Source organism: Artemia franciscana, chromosome 15, assembly GCF_032884065.1.
Source record: "Artemia franciscana chromosome 15, ASM3288406v1, whole genome shotgun sequence".
Lineage (NCBI taxonomy): Eukaryota > Metazoa > Arthropoda > Branchiopoda > Anostraca > Artemiidae > Artemia > Artemia franciscana.
Genome location: NC_088877.1, coordinates 6,666,488 through 6,689,063, shown reverse-complemented (window position 1 = coordinate 6,689,063; position 22,576 = coordinate 6,666,488). Strand labels below are relative to the sequence as shown.

At 34.9% G+C, this 22,576-nt stretch overlaps 2 protein-coding genes across 2 annotated transcripts in view; one reads left to right on the top strand and one right to left on the bottom strand.

The window, feature by feature from the left end:
• LOC136035992 (cardioacceleratory peptide receptor-like) overlaps window positions 1-22,576 on the bottom strand; it is a 473,226-nt gene that overhangs the window by 196,772 nt on the left and 253,878 nt on the right. The window lies entirely within an intron of this gene.
• Window positions 1-22,576, top strand: part of LOC136035993 (nuclear transcription factor Y subunit gamma-like) — a 105,668-nt gene that overhangs the window by 50,956 nt on the left and 32,136 nt on the right. The window contains exon 6 of the mRNA XM_065717910.1: window positions 12,817-12,927. Within this exon, the coding sequence (XP_065573982.1) occupies window positions 12,817-12,927 (111 nt within the window). The remainder of the gene's footprint in view (window positions 1-12,816; window positions 12,928-22,576) is intronic.

The following is a 22,576-nucleotide window of genomic DNA, read 5'->3' as shown; positions in this document are numbered from 1 at the left end:
TCAAGACTCAGTATTGGCATATTAACATTTTAGTACATGTGATATTTGAAATGTTCGACATATTAAAATTTGACAAATTAAAAGCGGACATTATAAAATATAAAAAGATTTGCCGCTCTGTGTAAAGCCTCTCATATGACGAAAGAGATCTGGGCTACTCAAACTTTTGAGTAGTTTTTTCAGTGAAAGCGGGGTGTTTGTAAGTATCATGATTGAACCAGCAGCTACAATCTAGTAAAAAGCGAATTAAAGCCTATTGTAACCAAAATTTTTAAAATACATTTCTGAAAAAATATTCCTAAAATCGAAAATAATCGCCATTTGGCAACAGTAGTGTTTTTGTCAAATCCTGGGGAAGGAGGAGTTGGAGCCAAGTTTCCCAAATCAATTGTAAATGACGCTGAAAACTGACAAGTGAGCCATAAAATACCATAAGGGCAAAGATGTACTAAAAAACTGACACGTTTCTGTGGATGCTTGAATTATGCAGGCTTATCTTAGTTTTGACAAGATTTTGAAGAAACTAAATTTTATCTGGGGGACAAACTGGGGTCTGAGGGCGGATACAGTTGCCCTCCTGCCCCATAGTGAATAACGCCCCTGTTTGGCACTCATTAAGGAATGGTGACTATTATGTATAATGAGCTTAAGAGTAAAAAGTAGTGACGAAAAATGTATTGTAATTTAAATATGGAAGGGTAAGGCAGGTGAGCAGAGTATATTCTCTAAAGTGAAAAAAATAATAATGTTTTTAATTGTTTTATAATAGCTCTATTAAATAGCCTGAAAGGGGCTAAAGGGAAAGTGGGACACTACATTCTTGGCTGGGTTGGGATAATAATAAAATGATTTTAAAAACTTTGGCAATTCTATGATATGGCCAAACAGAAGCTTGAAATTGGCGGATGTGAAGGAATGTTCGCCAAAAAAAGCGTTTGTTTTTTTTTCTTCTACCTTTTTTAGTTTTGTCATATTTAGCCATTGCGGTCTGTGAAGTTGTTTTGATCAATAAGAAAAATATATACCTTCATAAGAATTTTGAACAAAATAAAAAATAATAAAGAACAAAATTTCTTGGGGACTGAGAGTTAACTTACTTTAAGGGTATTGGTCCGCATGGCTGTATTTTAAGTAGAAAGAAAGCTAATCAAGAAAATGGTCACGAAAACCAATGAATGTCGCTGGCTAACTCCCTTAAAATAAAATAAAACTGCTAGATATATGAAATGGAAAGTACTGCCTTTTTAGACACTCAGTATATCCGAGTGCCATCTATCCTGATGGTGGGAGTTAAAAGAAAATAATGAGGTGTAAAACTACGTTAAGTCTTCTAAGTCTTTTGAAAATTTATTTTTAGTTCATTCCTTCGAGTGACCTAAAAACCGACCAAAACTTGTTATGAAATTCTTATAAAAATTCATTACCTGAAAGTAATTAGAATCGTTAGAGGAAGTAATTAGAGGAAGTTTCTGAGTAAAATGAAAAACGAGTCGATTTGTTGCTTTTGCTTGTTTGCGGCTCAAAAACTGTGATCCATCTGAAGCTTCAGGGCCGTATTCAGAGCATTTTTCGGGGGACGGGGGGGGGGTGGCTAAGGTTTTTTTTATCTACGTTATGAACACCAATTTACGAGTCTTTGAAATATTTTTCTTTCTTCTTATTTTTCAGATAAATAGTACTTTTACCTACATTTTAACGACCAATTTTTGAGTCGGAGAAATACTTCACTGGGTCAAACCAAATAACCCCCGCTCATTAATAGATGAGATCGTGCTAAACAGTATATTTTAATAATACATACTAAACTAAATATTTCTGTTTTAGCAGTTTTGCTTATTAGTAAAACTGCATATTTCTCAGAGATTTATATGTTTTCTTTAATCTCAGCCAAATTAACAACTCTACTGAGCTCGCATATTTTATTCCATTTGAAAGTTTCTTAACAAACTTTCTGATTAAAATACATCAACGGAAAACTGTTAAAACAGCAACTAGGCTCTAAGTGACAACACTGGTGAAAATTACTTTCATGTTCCGAGAGAAAAATGACTAGTCAAAATAAAGATACTTTTTCTCCTTTTATGTGAATTAGTATATAAATCAGGTCAAATTGGATTTTCCGCCTGAATAACCTTACTTTTGACAGATATATTATGTTTTTTTTTTGCTAGAACCTCGGAAACTAATTCCCAGAATTTGAATGGGTGAAAACCACCGTCTATGACTTAATCTGATAATTGAGCATAAAGTAAATGAGCATAAAATAAACATAACGGAACGGAACATAAAAATTTGTTCCATAACATGCATAACGAAACTTTTTCCTTATGTTTGTTATGTTATGTTTGTTATGTTTTGTTATGTTTATTACATAAGAAAATATAAACGGAACATAAAGGTTTGTTTTGTCTGGATAGTCGAGCTGATTTTCATTGAAAGAAATGCGTCTTATATTAGCTATTGCGTGAAAAATATTAAGACAACATTAAGAAAAATATTAAGACAAATTATATTTGAACGGATAAAACGACAACTAGGCTTTAGTCTATGGGACATAATTTGATTAATGCTCGATTCATTTGTTAATGATAAATAGGCTTTGATTTGCTTACCGTCGAACGCAGGGGCTAGTTTGGGCCCGATTTCCTGACACTTCAAACTTCTTTGAATTCCGGGACACTCTTTAATCAAATATTTTTGTGATTTAACAACAACTCATACGCAAATATAAAGAAAAATTATTCACTTGGTGAAAACTATCCTCATTTGGTTTTGTCATGAATACTTTTTTTTTGTTCTTCGTTTTTTTTAGTACATTACAAAAATGCTCATTACGGGAAATGGTGATAAATGATTCGAATGAAATGTAAACAAAACCACGTGTCAAATTTTTTTTAGTAAGCTTTAGTAAAATAAGTTTCATTTTAGTATTTTTTATATTATTCTATATTGTATTATTATACTATTGTTTTATATATTTTTCATATTATTTTTATTATATATATATATGTTTTATGTATAGACTATTAATAAATTTATTCTTTGAATAAGTTGTTTTTCGATTTCTTATTTTTTTATAGATGGTTGGGGGCAGCGAATAGATTTATTTTAATACTTTTCGAGGGAAAACTGCCACTTTTCAAGTTCTTTGTCACAATTTCATATTTAATTTACTTTCGTAATTTACGTAAAGAAAAAGAAAAAAAAAAGGAAAACAATGAAGAAATTTTTTATGCAACAAAAAAAACTGTGATTGATTTTGAACCAGGGGTGTAAGTAGTAATTTATTTTGAGAACTGGTGAGAATTCGAAAAATAAAGTCAAAAATTGGCAAATTTAAGAAAAATTTAGGATAGTTTAAAAATAAAATAAACATAAAGATGCTTCGTGATCTTTTTTCTTTTTTTTGGCGGGGGGGGGGGGCTAAAAGGTAAGAAAGGTAAAGAATACGGCACTAAGCTTTACAGTCCCTATAGGTGGTATTGATCTCCGTTTCACGGCCCTTCAGTTAGGAAGTGCAATAGGGCTGGGGCTAGCCATCTTATGCTTTGGCTCACCTTTTCTGTTTACCTTCCCCAGATTATTCCGAGTACCTATTTAGAGCTGGGTCAACTCTGGCCGGCCTTACAGAGTCATGCCACTGACCCATAATCCAGACCAAACAACTAGTGAAACCGGAACTTGAACTTCTGTCCTCACAGACTAAGGGTTTCAAATCTAGTGTGCTAACAGCTCGGCTAGAACGCCAGGGCTTGTGCTATAATATCACTAGTTTTTGTTATAATGTCACTAATTTCTTCTTCTTCTTTTTATGGCACTTGGTATTTACCAAGTGACATATAGCGATTGCAATTTCTGTCCGTTGGTCTGTCTGTCTGTGTGTCTGACAGGCGTATCAGGGACCGGACCAGATTAAATTAGAAATAGTCGCTTCCCTGATTCGATCATCTGGGGGGAAGGAGGGCGAACGAACAAGATGTTTGAAAACAATTTTTATTTGCGATAAAACAAATGATTGCTGTTCTTATGTATGTTTCTTTGGTCTTGTGATATGATTCTCGCTTCGAGTGAAAGAGGTCCTGGGTTTGAATCGTAGACGATTTCAATTTTTACATAAAGAAAATCTGAAACTAGATACATCGATCGATATAGCGATCACTGAAAGTCGGCAGGAGTATCAGGGGCCGGACCAGATTTAATGAGAAATAGTCGCTTCCCCGATTTGACCATCTTTGGGGGCGGGGTGAGGAATGTTTAATCCGAAAAAAAAATAGAAAAAAATGAGATATTTTTTAATTTCGAACAGGTGATCGGATTATAAGGAATTTTATATATAGAAGGACCTCGTGTCTCAGAGCCCTTGTTTTAAATCCCGACCGGATACCAGTGACATTGAGGGGAGTTGGAGGGGGAAACTGGAAATCTTGGAAAACGCTTAGAGTCGATAGATTGGGATGAAACTTGGTGGGAAGAATAAGCACGAGTCTTAGATACGTGATTGAAATAACAGGCCGTATCTGCGCTCTCTTTGGGCGAGTTAGGGGGGATTTCCAGTGCTTTGGCGAGTTCGGTGCTTCTGGACGTACTAGGACGATGAAAATTTGTAGGCGTGTCAGGAACCTGCATAAATTGACTTGATAACAGTCGTTTCCCCGATTTGACCATCTGGGGGACCGGAGGGAGGGGAAATCATGAAAATTGATTTATGCTTATGTTTCGAATGGGTGATTGGATCTTAATGAAATTGGATGTATAGAAAAATCTCGTCTCAGATGCTCCATTTTCAATTTGGATCGGATCTAGGGACTTTCGGTGGTGGAGGAGGGAAATGAAAATTTTGGAAACCGGAAATGTTAGAAAACGGTTAGAGTGGGGAGATACGTTTCTGTGACATATGATTTTTAGACAAAAGGAAAGCGTAGGAAAAGGAAAGGAAACCCATTAGGAAAAGAAAAACAAAAGGAAAGCACAGTTTGACAGTGAAGTAGGCAATGTCCTGTAACAGATTACAGATCTTCAAGTAGCAGGTTTTGGCAAGGCCACATTCCTGGCAGACAGCCAAGCCCTGCAATTGTTGGATTCATATCTGGTTATCAGAAAAGAAGAGAAAAATTAACTTTTGACTATTGAAAATTAAGTTACGGCTAAAAGCATATCGCTTCGCATCAAATCCACACAATACAAGACGGAGCTCTTGAGAGAATAAAGCCGAAAAGAAACAAACAGCAACAACTAAACTGACAGCGGAAACAAATAGGGATCCAAAAGAAAGAAAAAAAAATGAAAATAGATTCAGGTTTAGTAGTAATATTATGAAGTAATATGTAGTGGTGAAACCCAATGACGTGTTTATCCAATGACCTGAGGCCCATAGGACTGCAATATGAAAAGACAGCAAATTGTCTCAAATTGTCTGCTGTTAGAAGACAAGCGACAATGAGCATCCATATATAGAAGCCGGCCGCGTGCCGGGCTCCTGGTATTATATATGTTACCGTGAATATCCGCAAATTGGTTAACGTCGACATTCACTGATGAATGTCCGAAATACATTTTTTTTTCTCCTTGGATTTAGTCTGTGTTGCCAGTCAATTTTTTCAGTTTAATGCAAGGTTTGATGATGATACATTAAGTTAAATTAGATTAGGTTTGGTTAGACGAGGTTAGGTTGGTTTATATTACACTGAACACTGAAACAACACTGAAAACGTACGAGCTGTAGCATAACTAGGTTGAAAACGTCTACGTACAGCCTAGCCGACGTATAGACTAGGCTAAAAGTTACATGGCTTAAATTTCGGATAAATATCAATAAACAGATTTTTGTAATTTATGTAATGTTTTGTTCTTGCAGTGTAAATTGATTAAAATTATTTTTTTTTATTTGTACTGCGACGGCCTTAGGGCTTTTAGAGGAATAAAAGTCAATATTAGTAGTAGCATAAGTGTGAAAAGGGGGAGAAACACCCCAAAAAATCAGGTGGTCTTAACGAAAATTACACTATCAGATTTGGCGTATTAGAGAACCTACTGAAGAGTTTTCCAGCTCCTGTATACAAAAATATGGAATTTTATTTTTTTTTTTTGCCAGAAGAAAGATCACGGATGCGTGTTTACTATGATTTTTTAAAATGTTTTCCCCAGGGGTGATCGTATTGACCAGTGATCCTACAAGACCGAGAGAAGACTAATTTGCTTAACAATCAATAGTTCTAGTGCCCTTTTTGAATGATTAAGTTTTTTAACTGAAAGTAAGGAGCGACATTAAAACGAACAGAAATTATTCCGTATATGAAAGGGGTTGTCCCTTCCTCAACGTCCCACTCTTTACAGTAAAGTTTGACTCTTTCTCACAACTCTACTTTTTAAAACAATGAAGAACTTTAGCGTAAAGAGCGAGGCGTTGAGGAGGGGACAACCGCCTTCGTTTACGGAGTAATTTCTATTCGTTTGAAGTTTTAATGTCGTTCCTTACTTGCAGTTAAAAAACTCCTTTTTTTTATTTAATTTTTGAACGTTTTTGAATTAATGCACGTTTTGATTTTGGCTTACCACACATGAATAATTAAAACGAAATTTGAATATTAATTTTTTGGGCTAAATGGCTTTCTCATAGTTTTGATCGGACGATTTTGATAAAAAAGGGGTGGGGGAGAGACATAGCTGCCCTCCAATTTTCAGCTATTTAAAAAGGCAACTAGAACTTCTATTTTTTTACTAACGTTTTTATTAGTAATAAATATACGTAACTTACGAATTATCTTACTTAACCAACTTCTATATTTGTATATTTTTATTACGTATATGAGGGGGTTCGCCCCCTCGTCAATACCACGCTCTTTGCACTAAAGCTTGAATTGTGTCCCAATTCTTTAAGAATGACCCCTGAATCAAAGCGCGTAGAATAAATAGTTGAAATTACTAAAATAATTTAGCGTAAAGAGCGAAGTATTGTGCAGGAGACGAACCCCCTTATATACGTAATAATTTATGTTCGTTTTAGGTTTTAATGCTGCTACTTACTTCCAGCTAAAAAAGCAACTTTTTTTATTTATTTTCTAATTTTTTTAAATAATGCGGGAAAATCCTGCGCCCCCTTCATGGAAATTCTCTTCCTTGGTGAAAAATTCCTCGATGGAAAGATTATCCCATGTAACCCTCTACCCCGACCTACTCCCCTCTCAGCACAAAAAAGTCCCCCTGAAAACTTCTCTACACTTCCCAATAACCCTTACTATATGTAAACAATGGTCAAAGTTTGTAACTTGCAGCCCCTCCCCCGGGGACTGTGGGGGATTAAGTCGTTCCAAAAGACATAATTATTAGGTTTTCCGAATATGTTGAACAAAATGGCTATTTCAAAATTTTGATCCGGTTACTTTGGGAAAAGAATGAGGGTGGGAGGGGGTCTGGGTGCCATCCAATTTTTTTGGTCACTTAAAAAGGGCACTAGAACTTTAGATTTCCGTAAGAACGAGCCCTGTCGTGACATTCTAGGAACACTGGATCGTTATGATCACCCCAGAAAAAAAAACAAATAAACACGCATCCGTGATCTGTCTTCTGGCAAAAAATACAAAATTCAACGTTTTGTAGATAGGAGCTTGAAACATCTATAATAGGGTTTTCTGATACGCTGAATCTGATGGTGTGATTTTCGTTAAGATCCTATGACTTTTAGGGGGTGTTTCCCCCTATTTTTTTAAAATAAGGCATATTTTCTCAGGCTCTTAACTTTTGATGAGGAAAGTACGATTTTTTTGATGTAACTATTGGTATAAAAATTCCATTTTTTAGAGTTTCGGTTACTATTGAGCTGGGCCGCTCCTTACTACAGTTTGTTGGCCGAAAATTGACGGCAGCTAGCCCCCCCCCCATGTTCCTTTTTTCTCCAAACTCATCCTATCAAAAGTTTGAGATAGCCATTGTGTTCGGTATAGTTGAAAGGTTCAGTAACTATTCTTTTTTTTTAATAATATTTCGCCCCACAGCCCCTGGGGAAAGGGCTGTAAGTTACAAATTTTGCCTGTTGTTCACGTATAATATTTTTCAGCGAGGATGGAATTGTCTGGAGGAAATTTTACGGGGGGGGGGGTATTTTATTTGGGTGGAACTTTCTATGGAAGAGTTTCGCGTGAGGGGAGAGTATTTTTCACGAAGGGGGAGCCTGATTTACCAGCATTATTTGTAAAACGATTAGAAATTAAGTAAAGAAACAAGTTTTCTCAACTGAAAGCGAAGAGCAACATTAAAACTCAAAACAAACAGAAATTATTCCATATATGAAGGAGTTGTCCCCCTCCTCAATACCTCAATTTCTTAAAAACGACTCCTGAAACACAAGGTCCGTTTAATAAGAATAAGAAGCTCCTTTAAAAGTGCTAAAAATTAAGTAGCGTGTAATATCAAAGTATTGAGAAGGGGGACAACCCCTCCATTTAGGGAATAATTTCCGTTCATTGTGAGTTTTAATGTTGCTCCTTATTTTCAGTTGAAAAAACTTGTTTTTATTTAGCAATAGGTTAATGGCCCTTTTATAATGCATAAACGAGAAAATCTTCAGCTAAGTCTGGCGATAATATTCTTACGTAACTTTTATGATGGCACGTATTTATTGACACATATTTTTTGTGAAAATTTGACCGACCGGTATAGCAAGCTAAACCTATATTTACCCTATTTTATCAATTACTGACGCTCATACTTTTGCTTCATTACTCAATGATCTCCCCCCACCTCTGATTCCTCTCAGGGGATGGAAGGGTTACACATTATTTTGTAGTGGTCACCATTTGAAAGAGAGAGAGTGCTCTGGCTAGACAGAATTATTATGTATACAAAAAAGGGGAAAACAAAAGAAGAAAATACAAAACTTTGATAAACAGAAAAAAATCGCGGAAAGAAAAAAATAGAAATGAAATCGACCTAAAAAATATAATATTTTAAGTAGGTCCTATTAATATATTGCCTGCTTTGCACAATAAAACAATGAGATAACAAGAATAAAATAGAAAAAGGAAAATATTTCAGCTACTGAACAAAAAAAAGATACAAAAAATCTGAGAGACAAAAAAGACAAAAATGAAAATCAAGGTGGAAAAATAAAAATGAAACTAGCCTGAATAATAAGGAGTGTTTGAAGTCATTATCTGTGTTTTACGATATAATTGTGAAAGAAAACGAGCAGGGAAAAACGTAAGTAAACAAAGACCGTTTTTCAAAAGTAAAGACGAAAACAGTGCAAATTCTGAAAAAAAAGAAAAATCTTAAGAAAAAAAAACTAGTCTGAGTAAAATGGACGTTTTAAATAGTTCCTATTTATTTAGGATTTGACATCGAAAAGAAGAAATCTCCGCCTCGTTTCCTATGAAAAGAGGACCTTTGTCTTGAATTGGTAAATATCCAGAGACCAAGATAATTAAGTTTCCCTACGCTTGCTTTCGAGTGTTAGAAATCGTTTTTCTGACTCAATCATTGAAATAGAATGGGCGTCTAGCTGGATAGATCCCTTGGTGATTTGATTTCCAAATGGAAATCGTTTGAATTCAAATCCTTAAAGTTGTTAAAGGCTTTTGTTGTAAATCATCACTTTTGATGATTAGCAAAAGTTATATTTGAAAATAATTGGCTGCTAGTTGAGATTCTGAGGGGATTTCCTGATAGTCGAGATTATTCACTATAATTGGTTTGTTCAGTAGCTACAAAGAAAATTTTGAACAAAAAATAATATTTTCGGGAAAAATAGTAAGATATGTATTGGAACAATCTCTGATCATCAGAAGCTCTTACGTTCTGCTCAGTGTGAACAGGTATTTTCAAAGTTCATTTATAATCTTAGAGCCATTCTAGCCGAGTTGTTAGCGCGCTAGACTTGAAATCCTTTGTCAGTGGAGACACGGGCTTGAGTTCTGTCACTGGTTGTTTGGTTTGGAATAGGGGGGGAACGGTGTGACTCTTTAAGCTCAGCTAGAGTCGATCCAGCTCTAAATAGGGTCCTGGATAAGTATGGGGAGGGTAAACAGGAGGTGTATGTGAAAGCGCAGGATGGCTACCCCCCCCCCCCCCCCCAATTGTACTACATGGCTGAAGGTGCATGAAACAGAGATTAGCATCTCCGGTAGGGACTGTAAAGGCCAGTGCCGTATCCCACTTTAAGTAAAAATTTAATGACAGGCACATTCGTAGAATTTGTTTCCCCCTGGTCGTCGCTTGTTAAATGGATGTGATAAATACAAACACTTGTATGTTAGGAAAGCATTAATTGGCCTGAAAGTAAATTTATTTAAGTTCATATATGAGCACCCGCAACAAATTTCTAGCCAAACCTGTAACGTTTTCTCCACTTCTAACTGTTGTTCGGGCTGTCACTCCATCGCCTGGTGGTTTGATTTTTAATTATAATAATTTTTATACTTATTATTATATTTTATATTATATTTTTATACTTATAATACTTATTTATAATAAGATTTTTGTCATTCTCAGAATTATGTCCTTTTTTTTAGTTTTTATACTTGCTTTCTAATTTTTGGTTTGATATCGAAATGTTTTAATAGTTTTCACACATGATATTCTGTGTAATTTTCTGCTGTCTTGCGACCACTAATGCATAAGTAAATTGCTGTTCATGATATTGCGCAGATATTGGTTGTTGCACAGGGTGCTCTGTCTATTCTGAACTAAGTCGCAGTTTGTGACATTTCGTACCCTATTTAATGTGTATACTTTCCTTTTAGCACGCTAATAACTGAGCTTAAAGTAAAAACAGTCAAAGCTAAACTAACTTTCTAATTCTTGTCTAATAATCGTTATATAATAAACTTCTTTCCAATCTCAGGATTCTATACTTTTCTTAGTTTATATACTGGCTTTCTAATTTGTGTTGGATATCAAAATGTGTTACTGGTTTTCGCGCATGATGTTCTCGGTATTTTGTTGCTGTCGTTTAATTGCTGTCTTAGGACCACTACTGCATAACAAAATTACTGTTCACGGTATTATGTACTATTTTTAATGTGTACACTTTCCTTTTAGCACGCTAATAACTGAGCTTAAAGTAAAAACAGTCAAAGCGAAAATAACTTTCTAATTCTGGTCTAATAATCGTTATATAATAAACTTCTTTCCATTCTCAGGATTCTATTCTTTTCTTAGTTTCTATACTGGCTTTCTAATTTGTGTTGGATATCAAAATGTTTTACAGGTTTTCGCACATGATGTTCTCGGTAATTTGTTGCTGTCGTTTAATTGCTGTCTTAGGACCACTGCTGCATAACAAAATTAATGTTCACGATATTATGTACTATTTAATCTGTACACTTTCCTTTTAGCACGCTAATAACTGAGCTTAAAGTAAAAACAGTCAAAGCTAAACTAACTTTCTAATTCTTGTCTAATAATCGTTATATAATAAACTTCTTTCCATTCTCAGGATTCTATACTTTTCTTAGTTTCTATACTGGCTTTCTAATTTGTGTTGGATATCAAAATGTTTTACTGGTTTTCGCACATGATGTTCTCGGTAATTTGTTGCTGTCGTTTATTTGCTGCCTTAGGACCACTACTGCATAACAAAATTACTGTTCACGATATTATGTACTATTTTTAATGTGTACACTTTCCTTTTAGCACGCTAATAACTGAGCTTAAAGTAAAAACAGTCAAAGCTAAACTAACTTTCTAATTCTTGTCTAATAATCGTTATATAATAAACTTCTTTCCATTCTCAGGATTCTATACTTTTCTTAGTTTCTATACTGGCTTTCTAATTTGTGTTGGATATCAAAATGTTTTACTGGTTTTCGCACATGATGTTCTCGGTAATTTGTTTCTGTCGTTTATTTGCTGTCTTAGGACCACTGCTGCATAACAAAATTACTGTTCACGATATTGTGTACTATTTAATCTGTACACTTTCCTTTTAGCACGCTAATAACTGAGCTTAAAGTAAAAACAGTCAAAGCGAAACTAACTTTCTAATTCTTGTCTAATAATCGTTATATAATAAACTTCTTTTCATTCTCAGGATTCTATTCTTTTCTTAGTTTCTATACTGGCTTTCTAATTTGTGTTGGATATCAAAATGTTTTACAGGTTTTCGCACATGATGTTCTTGGTAATTTGTTGCTGTCGTTTAATTGCTGTCTTAGGACCACTGCTGCATAACAAAATTACTGTTCACGATATTGTGTACTATTTAATCTGTACACTTTCCTTTTAGCACGCTAATAACTGAGCTTAAAGTAAAAACAGTCAAAGCTAAACTAACTTTCTAATTCTTGTCTAATAATCGTTATATAATAAACTTCTTTCCATTCTCAGGATTCTATACTTTTCTTAGTTTCTATACTGGCTTTCTAATTTGTGTTGGATATCAAAATGTTATACTGGTTTTCGCACATGATGTTCTCGGTAATTTGTTGCTGTTGTTTATTTGCTGTCTTAGGACCACTACTGCATAACAAAATTACTGTTCACGATATTATGTACTATTTTTAATGTGTACACTTTCCTTTTAGCACGCTAATAACTGAGCTTACAGTAAGAACAGTCAAAGCTAAGCTAACTTTCTAATTCTTTTCTAATAATTGTTATATAATAAACTTCTTTCCATTCTCAGGATTCTATACTTTTCTTAGTTTCTATACTGGCTTTCTAATTTGTGTTGGATATCAAAATGTTTTACTGGTTTTCGCACATGATGTTCTCGATAATTTGTTGTTGTTGTTTATTTGCTGTCTTAGGACCACTACTGCATAACAAAATTACTGTTCACGATATTATGTACTATTTTTAATGTGTACATTTTCCTTTTAGCACGCTAATAACGGAGCTCAAAATAATTCTGGAACATCCACCACTCAAGCTAATAATATCCAAATTGTACAACAAGTTATTGGCCCCAATGGAGAAATTACACAAGTTCCGGTAAGTTTTTTTTGTCCTATAGAACCAGTCCTTTATAACATTTTCCGTCCCATAGAATTGTAGCCTACTTTAACTAGAAATTACTTTTGGGAAGTGCGTAGGTCTGGCCTAGATTAACCTTTCATAATAAATTCAGTTTATTTTCCTGGAAAGATATTTACTATCTTTCATAGCAGATTAGCCAATAGAAATATTTCTTTCTGCGCTTCATTTCTTTCCTCTATTTTATGTTGTTAGTTCTGTTTGTAAAATGATTAAGTTGGGAGTTTTTTTTCGCTCCTGTATTTTCTCCGGAAATCCTGGAACCTTTGCTACAATAAATTGTTGGAAAGGGTAATTTTTTTCCAATTCTGGGTTGACAAATTTGATTCAGCTCTACTGAAGAGAGGGTGTCTCAGTTTTCCGCTTTCTCACATTTTATGGTCATTGAAATAATTAAGCTTGTTTATACTAAATAAATTAACGTTCATTTTGAATTCGGTAAGCCGTCCTGGCTAAGTGGTTGGCGCACTGGTTTGAGAATTCTTTGTCCGAGGGGCACGGGGCTCGATCCCTGACATAGCCAGGTATTTGGTTTGGAACGGAGTCAGTCGCGTGACTCTGTAAGCACAGCCAGAGTCAACCCAACTTTAAATGGGTACCTGGAGAAATCTGGGAAAGGTAAGCAGAAAGGGCGTGCGAAAGCACAGGATGGCTGGCCCCCAGCCCTCATTGTACTTACTGACTGAAGGGCCACGAAACGGAAATCAGCACCACAGATTTGGACCTTAAGGGTCTATTGCTGTCATACTTCTTCTTTCTTCTTTGAATTCAGTCTCATTCTTAAGACCTGTTTGACGGTCATACCGTACCGATCATACCTTCGTCATACCGATATATACCGATCATACGTGGTCATACCCATATAGTTAGTTCCACTTTGGACCAGCAGTTCCCTAAATCTCGAATCAAAAGCGTTAATGGAATGACTAATTACTATTACTAATTTACTAATTACTATTCATGCGTACAAATACTAGGAAAGTTCCTGGTCCACCTTCTCAATAATCCTCAAAGATTCAGTTTTCAGCACGTTTCACGTGTTCCCGTGTGGGTTACTCCCTAGAGTTATTCTAGGGACACGTTCTTATGTTTGTGAGAGATTTAAAAATATTCACTCGTTTGAAAGTTTAAAATGGTGTATTTTCAAAGGCCATTTTATTTCCCATATATTTTTCTCCATGAAAATACAAGAAAAGGGGTGTTTTTTAATGAAAATTCTAAATGCAGACAATTTGAGCCTTTTCTTGACGTCATGACGTCCAAATGGACCTTAAATTAGAAGTGGTGCCTTTTGTCTCGGCTTATCTTTTGTCATTATGAAAGACAAATCGCCGAACCTTTGTTTCTTTTAATTGTTCAGGTGGTGGAACAAAAACTCCCTTTTCTTCCAACGATTTATCTAGTCCAGGTTTTTGATTTTCAAAGGTATGGGAGGCATTTACGACCACCTTTATTTCTTTTAATTGTTCACGTGGTGGGACAAAAACTTATTCTTGTGCCTTGGCTTGTCTTTTTTCATTACGAAAGATATATCGCCGAACCTTTGTTTCTTTTAATGGTTAAGATGGCGGGACAAATACTTCTTTTTCGTCCAATGATTTATTTAGTCCATATTTTTGACTCTCAAAGATATGGTAGGTATTGATGGCCTTATCCATGTCAAAATCCGAAACCCAATCATCATCGCTATCGTTTTACATTTGTTTGGTTCGTTTTACCTCGGCTTATCTTTCGTCATTATGAAACACATATCGCCGAACCTTAGTTTTTTTTAATAAAGATCTGGTAGGTATGGATGACCTTACCCATGTCAAAATCGTAAACCCAATCATCATCGCTATTCAGTTTCGACACGTTTTGAATCTCGCTGTCCAGGTTGATTTTTATTCACTTGCTCATATGTTCGATATCGCATGTTTTCTAACCGCGTTTCTCTTCGCTCGTCATTTTCATTTTTGACTTGCTCACATGCGAGGTGTCGCATTTCTTCTTAAAATTTACTACCTAAAGCAGGTACACGTGCTGCATACTGGGCCTTGTTGTCCGACCAATACCTCGAAACTTCACGATTTTTAAGATTTTTGTTTTTTCGTACCACTTTCCTGTAATCGGCTTGCTATTGCTGCTTTGACGGACTTATCCCTCATCCTCCATTTTCACTCTCTTTCTTTCTCTATCTCTCTCCCTCTCCCTCTCTGTCTGTCTCTCGTTATTTCTGCTTTGACGAACTTACCCATCATCCTCCACTTTCACTCTCTTTCTCTCACTTTCTCTCTCACACTTTTTCTCTCTCTTTCTCTCTCTTAATTTTTGTCTTTTCTTCTCTTTTTCTCTCTCGCTCCCTCTCCCCCCCTCTCTCTCGTCCCTGATAATGAGAGAAAATGTGTTTTCTAATCAAAATAATTCTGAAGAAATTATGTAAGTTAAAGAACTTTGAAGAAACTTTCAACGACTATTTAAACGTTCTAAATTGGGACTCAAAAGTTTTCGTCAGAAACTAATCATAAAAAGAGGTTAGTAGGACTGTCGTCAAGTTTCATATTGTTTGATGTAGAATTAGTTGCAAGTTCAATTAATTTCTAGCTTTATCTCTATGCAGGCGAGATTATTTTGACCAATTTTGTTTTGCTATATTGCATCTCATCATAAGCTTCAAAGTAGATCAAAACTGTGAAATAAATGAATAATTATCAGCGCGACGTTCTCGAGTGGATTGTCTGGGCTAAAGCAAATAGACTTAGCAGCAAACATGTCCTTTGTGGCGTAGTGGGATTAACCTGCTAGGTAATAACGACCTATCGTTAGAACCGTTTCTCAAACACCAAAAACAAGAAGAACAATAGGGAATTTCTCAAGACAGTGGGAAACAAATTAGAAGGAATATTTCAGTCCTATGTCCAAGGACCGTCCTCAGCAATACAAAAATATATAAGAAGAAAAAACTTACAACAGGATAAAATGAATAAAACTAAAATGAACAATTTTCAAAACAGTCCCAGTATCCCTTCCTCAGCGAAGTTGAAACCATGACTAAATATTCGTTCTAATTTGTTTCCTGTTGTCTTGAGAAATTTCCTGAAATTCTTGAGAAAATGTTTCCTATTGAATTTGAGAAATGTCTTGAGAAAAAAGGCAGTGTGGTCTTCGTCGCCATTTACCATGTCTCCTTTCCCTAGAACTTTGTAAAACCGTTATCGTGCTATTTGTGCTATATGACTGATTATGTTTGGTTTAAACCAAACATAATTCACCGCGAATTTTTTTTTATGACACAGACGCTTATGATAATTTTCTTCCAAATAGCTATTCCGAGTGGCGAGTAGTTAATTGCTATATTTAATTGCTTTTGTGAATATGGGAACAGAAGAACAATCTGATTTTTGTGAACCAAACATTAAATTTTAACATAAAACATTAAACATTTTTTTTTAATGACGCAGACGTTTATGATAATTTTCTTCCGAATAGCTATTCCGATTAGCGAGCAGTTAATTGCTATATTTAATTGCTTTTATGGATTAATTACTATATGGAACAGAAGAACAATCTAATTTTTGCGAACCAAACATTAAATTTTTGGAAATTTGTTTTAAAATGGATTTTATTAAATATTGAAGGGGAAGGGGCTTGGTTTCGTTAGTTTGTCCTTGTCAATTTAGTGATGTATATGGAGGGAGAATTAAGGCTTTTTTTTCGCTGTCCAATTGCTACCTAACCGATAACAGTTTTATAGGACGGCGGAGACACAGTTGTCAGTTAACAAATTTCTTTGCTAAAATTCTCGGAAATGTAAATAACTGAAAGGGAAACATATGAACCATAAGCCTGGAAATAAACTTGAAATTTTCAGGGATTGTTTGTTTGGCCAAGAAGACCTCAAGGCAGAAAAAAGAAATAAACGCTAAGAATATGCTAAATATAGAAAAATAATATCAGTCCTGAACTCTCTACTAATGTTCTAAGCATGTAAACAGTAATTCTGTGTTGCTGCTGTATCTAGTTTTTGAATATTGCGCTTGAAATTATCCAACAATGATTCGATTTCTAAGGGTAATTCTCTAACATTAATCATCTAACAGCTCTTCTTTGGACGGTGGAAAAAAACCCTTTACTGAACGAAATATTATAGAAGAACATAAGAGCCTCTTTTACAAGAGGCATACAAAAATAGCAACATAAAAACGTATACTCTCTTGCGAGCATCAGGAACTAAGTGACTGATTTTTCAATTGAAAAACACAGCTTCAGGCACGGCACCCATTGTGTAATGTCACAAAATTGTTTTCCGATTAGTCAGTGGCTGGTAGTTAGTAATATAATATAATAAATATACATTACTATAATATTTATTAAGATATACAATTAGTTATGTTGCTTTGATAGTCATCAATGGTAGTCGGCTTATCACCCCCTGGGGTGCTAGCTGGCTGTCTTAGGTACTGACGCATGGTTGAAAGATGGTTGAAAGATGGCGTTTTAAAGTAATAAATCTTCATTTTCATTATTTTACTGATGAATTGCTTAAGAATGAACAGGCTAACATTTTTCTGGCATTGAACTGTCTTCTTTTGTCAAGGGAATTCCATCTTTTATTAAACTACAATTGAAGTAAAAAAAATAAGTAAATTACACTGATATATAGATACGTGCTTGATGTTGAGCAAACTTGGAGCAAATAGTGACAAGCTCTGAGTATTCAATATAGGGCACTTTAAAGTTGGCATTAAAAAAGGACAATAAAAAATCTACCAAGTTTTTTACTGATTCTCTTATCGCAATTCAACAAAAGCAAGAACAAAAAAGTAGCAAAACTGTAAAGAAAACTGTGATATTTTACTATTTATGATGTATATGTTAGTGTAAATGTCCGAAATCTGGTTAATGTTGACATTCACCGGTGAATGTCCGAAATTCCTATTTCTCTGTTTGGATTCAATTAGATTTGCGATTCAGCTTCTTCAGTCTTAAACAAGCTTTGATGGCAAAAGTCAAAGTTAGGTTAAATTAGGTTATAAATCTCAGAAATTGGTTAAAAACCTAACCCACCCTAACCTATCCTGTCACCATTAAACCTTGCATAAACCTGAAACATTTTGACTGGCAACGCTGACTAAATCCAAGGAGAAAAGGTGAACAAGGGGACTTTGGTACAAAACTGTTAACATAAGCGCAACCGAAACCAACACAAGTCAACCATCATAAATAAGAACTTATAATTAGATTCATTGTCTTGGATTTGAAACCCAAGACAATGTGTAACTAGCAAGGGCTCCATAGAGAAGAACAGCAGCTGTTTTCTCTTGTTAAATTTGAGGTTGGAATGGGGGGGGGGAGATATTTTAATAGCATGAATAAAAGTACTAAGTCTCAACATGCAACCTCTTTTCAATACCTTACTCCACTTGAAAGCTGTGTGTTTAAAGTACCTTATAGACCACCGCTTTAGATGGGCCACTCATCTTACTCATGACAGAGGCCTCCTTACAGTCATTTAACCACTGTGGACTATTAATTACTATCGTTATGATGATTTAACACGGCTACATATTTCTCACTTCTTTGTAGCTGTGAGATTTTAAAAGACTGATTTTACAATGTTTTGGGGCTTTATTTACTACTTTATCCACAATAGTGATTCATCATGTGTGAATTGTGGTGACAAGTCACTTTTGTGGTTTTTTTTTGTGTTTTTCTTGTGATCATCGACCTGCTGCCTGTTAACTGTAAGAAATAGCTGGGATCCGATCCATTAGTGGGGAGAAAAGAGATCGTAAGAAGTAAAGCTTTTGTCTTCTTTGTGATTTTACGATATATGGATTCATCTGATATCTGGGGGAGGACGAGGGCTGAACCCTGAATTCTTGTAATCAGGACATACACCAGATGGGATCATCTGAATCAAATTTGTTGATACGGAAGTGCTACTTTGTTTTTGGGATTATGAATTGGTCTGACTTCTTTGGGAGTTTCAAAGGAGATGTGGGCTAAATTCTCTTCATTATGACATCTAAGTGAACAGGACATGGAAAAATATTTTCAAGTGTACTCGCTGTATGAAGCCCATAATTCATTTCACTATGTGACACATTTGGGGCCTAAATGCTTTTCATCACATTAAATAGAAAAACGAATTGTCGGTCTCTTTTTCATCAGCCTAATTACCAGGGGAATGAGTCACTGTCGAAATTCGTTCAATAAAATCTAGCCAAAAACTTCATTTACGACCATTGGTGTGTCTGCTAGATTCTACCTCTGAAGGCAAGGTCACGTGCTTGTCATCCGAGCGTCCATAAGAAGGCCTTATTTGATCTTGACTAATTTTAGTAAAAATTAGCATCTAATATTTTTGTTCCACCTTTAAGAGGGTTCAATCAAGAAGACCTTGTCCTTGTCATGTTCCGCAACTGTGGGTCATAGGTTATAGTTTCTGCAACATTTTTCGGGGCTTTGGTGCCAAAAATATAATTTATTTTATAAAAATTTTACATTTTTTCCATTGGCCCTAAGGATTTTTGTAAAATGGAAATTCTAACTTGGACTTAATCAAATTCTTACTGAAATGATAATTCAAATAAGAAGCAGCTTAGGTGAAAAATCGGCAAAAATAGGCAAAAACATGTGGCACCAGACAGTTTAAGAATCTGTAGCTTTTCTTCAAAGGTGATGGTGCCTTTGGGAATCAACACATTGCTGTTTTTACGGACATTTGACGGACAAAATATTTGTCAAATTTAACCAGTTAGTTTTGCTCATTTTCACGGTTCAATGTTGCAACACTGACAAAAGGGTGATATTGCTCAAAAACTTCGTAATTTCGAAATAAACATTGGAAAATTCTTGAACAATCGCGGTTTTTTAGTTTTTTATTTTTACTTAGACATTTTTTTTCTATTTTTACATCAATGCTTATATGTTTTACACGTTTCTTTTAATTGTTTTTCTTATTAGTTCTTTGTTGACATACATATTAAAAAATAAAAATGAAGGCATAAAAATTTCTTGGGTTAGACCAGCAGGTTCTGAATAAGGTATTTCCGGATGTGCATGTGGCAGAAAACCGTTGGACGCTAGCGAAAGATTGTGCTGGGATTTAGTGGTTATCCAGAGACTCCAATGGGATCTTTATGTGTTCTAGGAATCTCCATTAGCAAAATTGTCCTAGAAAACTGTGGCTTTTACAAGTTTGAAAAACTTCTTTATTCAACTCTTATGCTAACTGACTATTACATTAAAAAATTCTTACATTTAAAGACTTCGTTTGAGATTTTCTTACTGACTTAGAGAATTCGTTTGAGAATATTCTTGGGGTCGAGCCTTTCCCCCTTTAATTACTCTGAAAATGAAGGAATGGAAAACTATAGCTGAATACTACTGTTTCTAATTGTACCACATGTATCTGCGCCCCCTTGGTTTGGCCCCTTGGAAACCTTTGTTGAAAATTAATGTCATTTTTTACTGACTATGTGAATTTGTTTGAGAATATTCTCAGGAATATATTTGGATAGGACTCAAGGGGGGAAATGAAACTTATGAATCATTTAAGTGCGTCTGAAACTCAATAGTGGTGCATTTCTTGAGCTATTGTCAGGAAAGGGAAAATAGCCACTAAAAGTTGGTTTCATTTAAGGAAATCTCACGCTTCAAGGACTTTCAGGAAATTCTTTTAGGAAGAAAAGATGCGACAGAAAGAATGAACTTTAAGAATCAAACCAGTTGTGAGAAAGAAAATAATGTAGGACTATTTATAATTGACTTACAAAATTGAAGATAAACAAAAAGTAAAAAGAAATACTGCAAAAATAACAAACTAACGGATTGACAATGACTCAACAACCATTGCAACGAAATTAAAATTGCAATAAATTAAATAGTTTTTGACAACCGAATAAGGTGATGATCGGGACCCAACATGAGGCAGGTATCGGAGGTAAATTTACGTTGATGAAAAAGGGCATAGGCCTGAGGTATTAGTATAGTATACTAAAGTATTGTATATTTGACACGAAAACCTCACAGGGCCATAGCCACAAAAAAAAACCATACAAATACGGTCAAAGGGTTCAACTTAAACCTTTGATCAAAACGATAAAAGCACAGAATACCATTAAAAACACCAATACAAATAAAAGAACAAAGTCTTCACATACCACTCTCACGATGGGTTATGCCTGCAAGAATATGCCGCGCCAGATTCTAATACTAATAAAACACCCATTTCCCAGCAATTTTTTTTACCCGAGGCTTACCCGCCCCCCTCATTCTCTCCAAAATTATCATTAGCACTCTACTTAGTGATTAATTTTCTGTTTTTTAAGTATGGCAAATAAAGTAGTAACTTTGTAATACCGGAAATAGCGAAGACACATTAAATTAAGATCGCTTAAGGCAGGACGGGCTCTCAAGGAATCTTCCAATACCTCTCATGTTAAACATTTGGAGTTTGCCTGACGTTCCTCAATTAATGATTTTGGCGGTTTTTATTTTAACAGATATAAAACAAATCTTGTGAATATTTTGATCTAATCAAATCTTAAAGCCAACAATTACTTTTTATGTAATTCCAAAACTTATAAAACCTGTTTCGGGTTTGCATACTAGATTGCTACACTTGACACTGTTGTTGTGGGGTATAAAAAAATAGAGCAATAAATATTCTATTCAAAAATCAGAAACTTATTTCTATAATATATACTTGCTGGCTGCAGTCCTTCAAATACTTTACATATTTGTGTTCCAAAGCAAAAAATTTCCCTCAAAAGACTATATGCAGCTTTTAATCGGAGCGCGTCAGAATGTATAAATTAGACCAAGGGACTAACCGCTCGGATTGTTCTTGAGTGATTTAGTGAAGTATTAGTTAGTTGTAACCGGTTTATACAGAGTCTGGAGAATCTGTAGCATGCAGTCACTAAACTGCCGGTTAACAAATATATATAAAAAATTATATTGTATAAATAATTACAAGAAGAATTGCTAAGGATGACCTGCGCCTAGTCGTAATTTTGAGTGAGAAACCCCTTAAGTTCAACCTTCTTATGTTTGTTTAGTTGAAGTGACGAAGAAAACTGATAACTTTGTCTTTGGCCGAGTTGCCGCCTCAGAAAAAGAATTGACTAGGGAGTAAAATGCGTGGACTTCCGCTAGGGCTTACGATCATCATAAGAAAATTCAATTGTCCATTTTTCTAAAGTAAATATCTCTGTTCAAATTTAAAGTTGACAAGGCTACGGCACGGATTTTTTGTCATCAAGGCACAAACAAATTAAAAGCTTAGAGAACGCAAAGTAGAAGTACACGTTTCTATACACTGAAATGAAATAAATATGAAATGATGACAGAAACACTATTGAATAACTTTGTTAGTGTCATTTATTTCTCCAGAAGTTGATAAGACCAATTGGCGTCTCCTCACACGCTCTTTACAATAAAGTTTGACTCTTTGTCACAACTCTGCTTTTTAAAGTAATAAAAAGCTTTAGCGTAAAGAGTGAGATATTGAAGAGGGGGCAAACTTTTTCTTATAACAGAATAATTTCTGTTCGTTTTAAGATTTAATGTTGCTCCTTACTTTTAGTTACTTTAGTTGATCTAATTTATGATCGTTTTT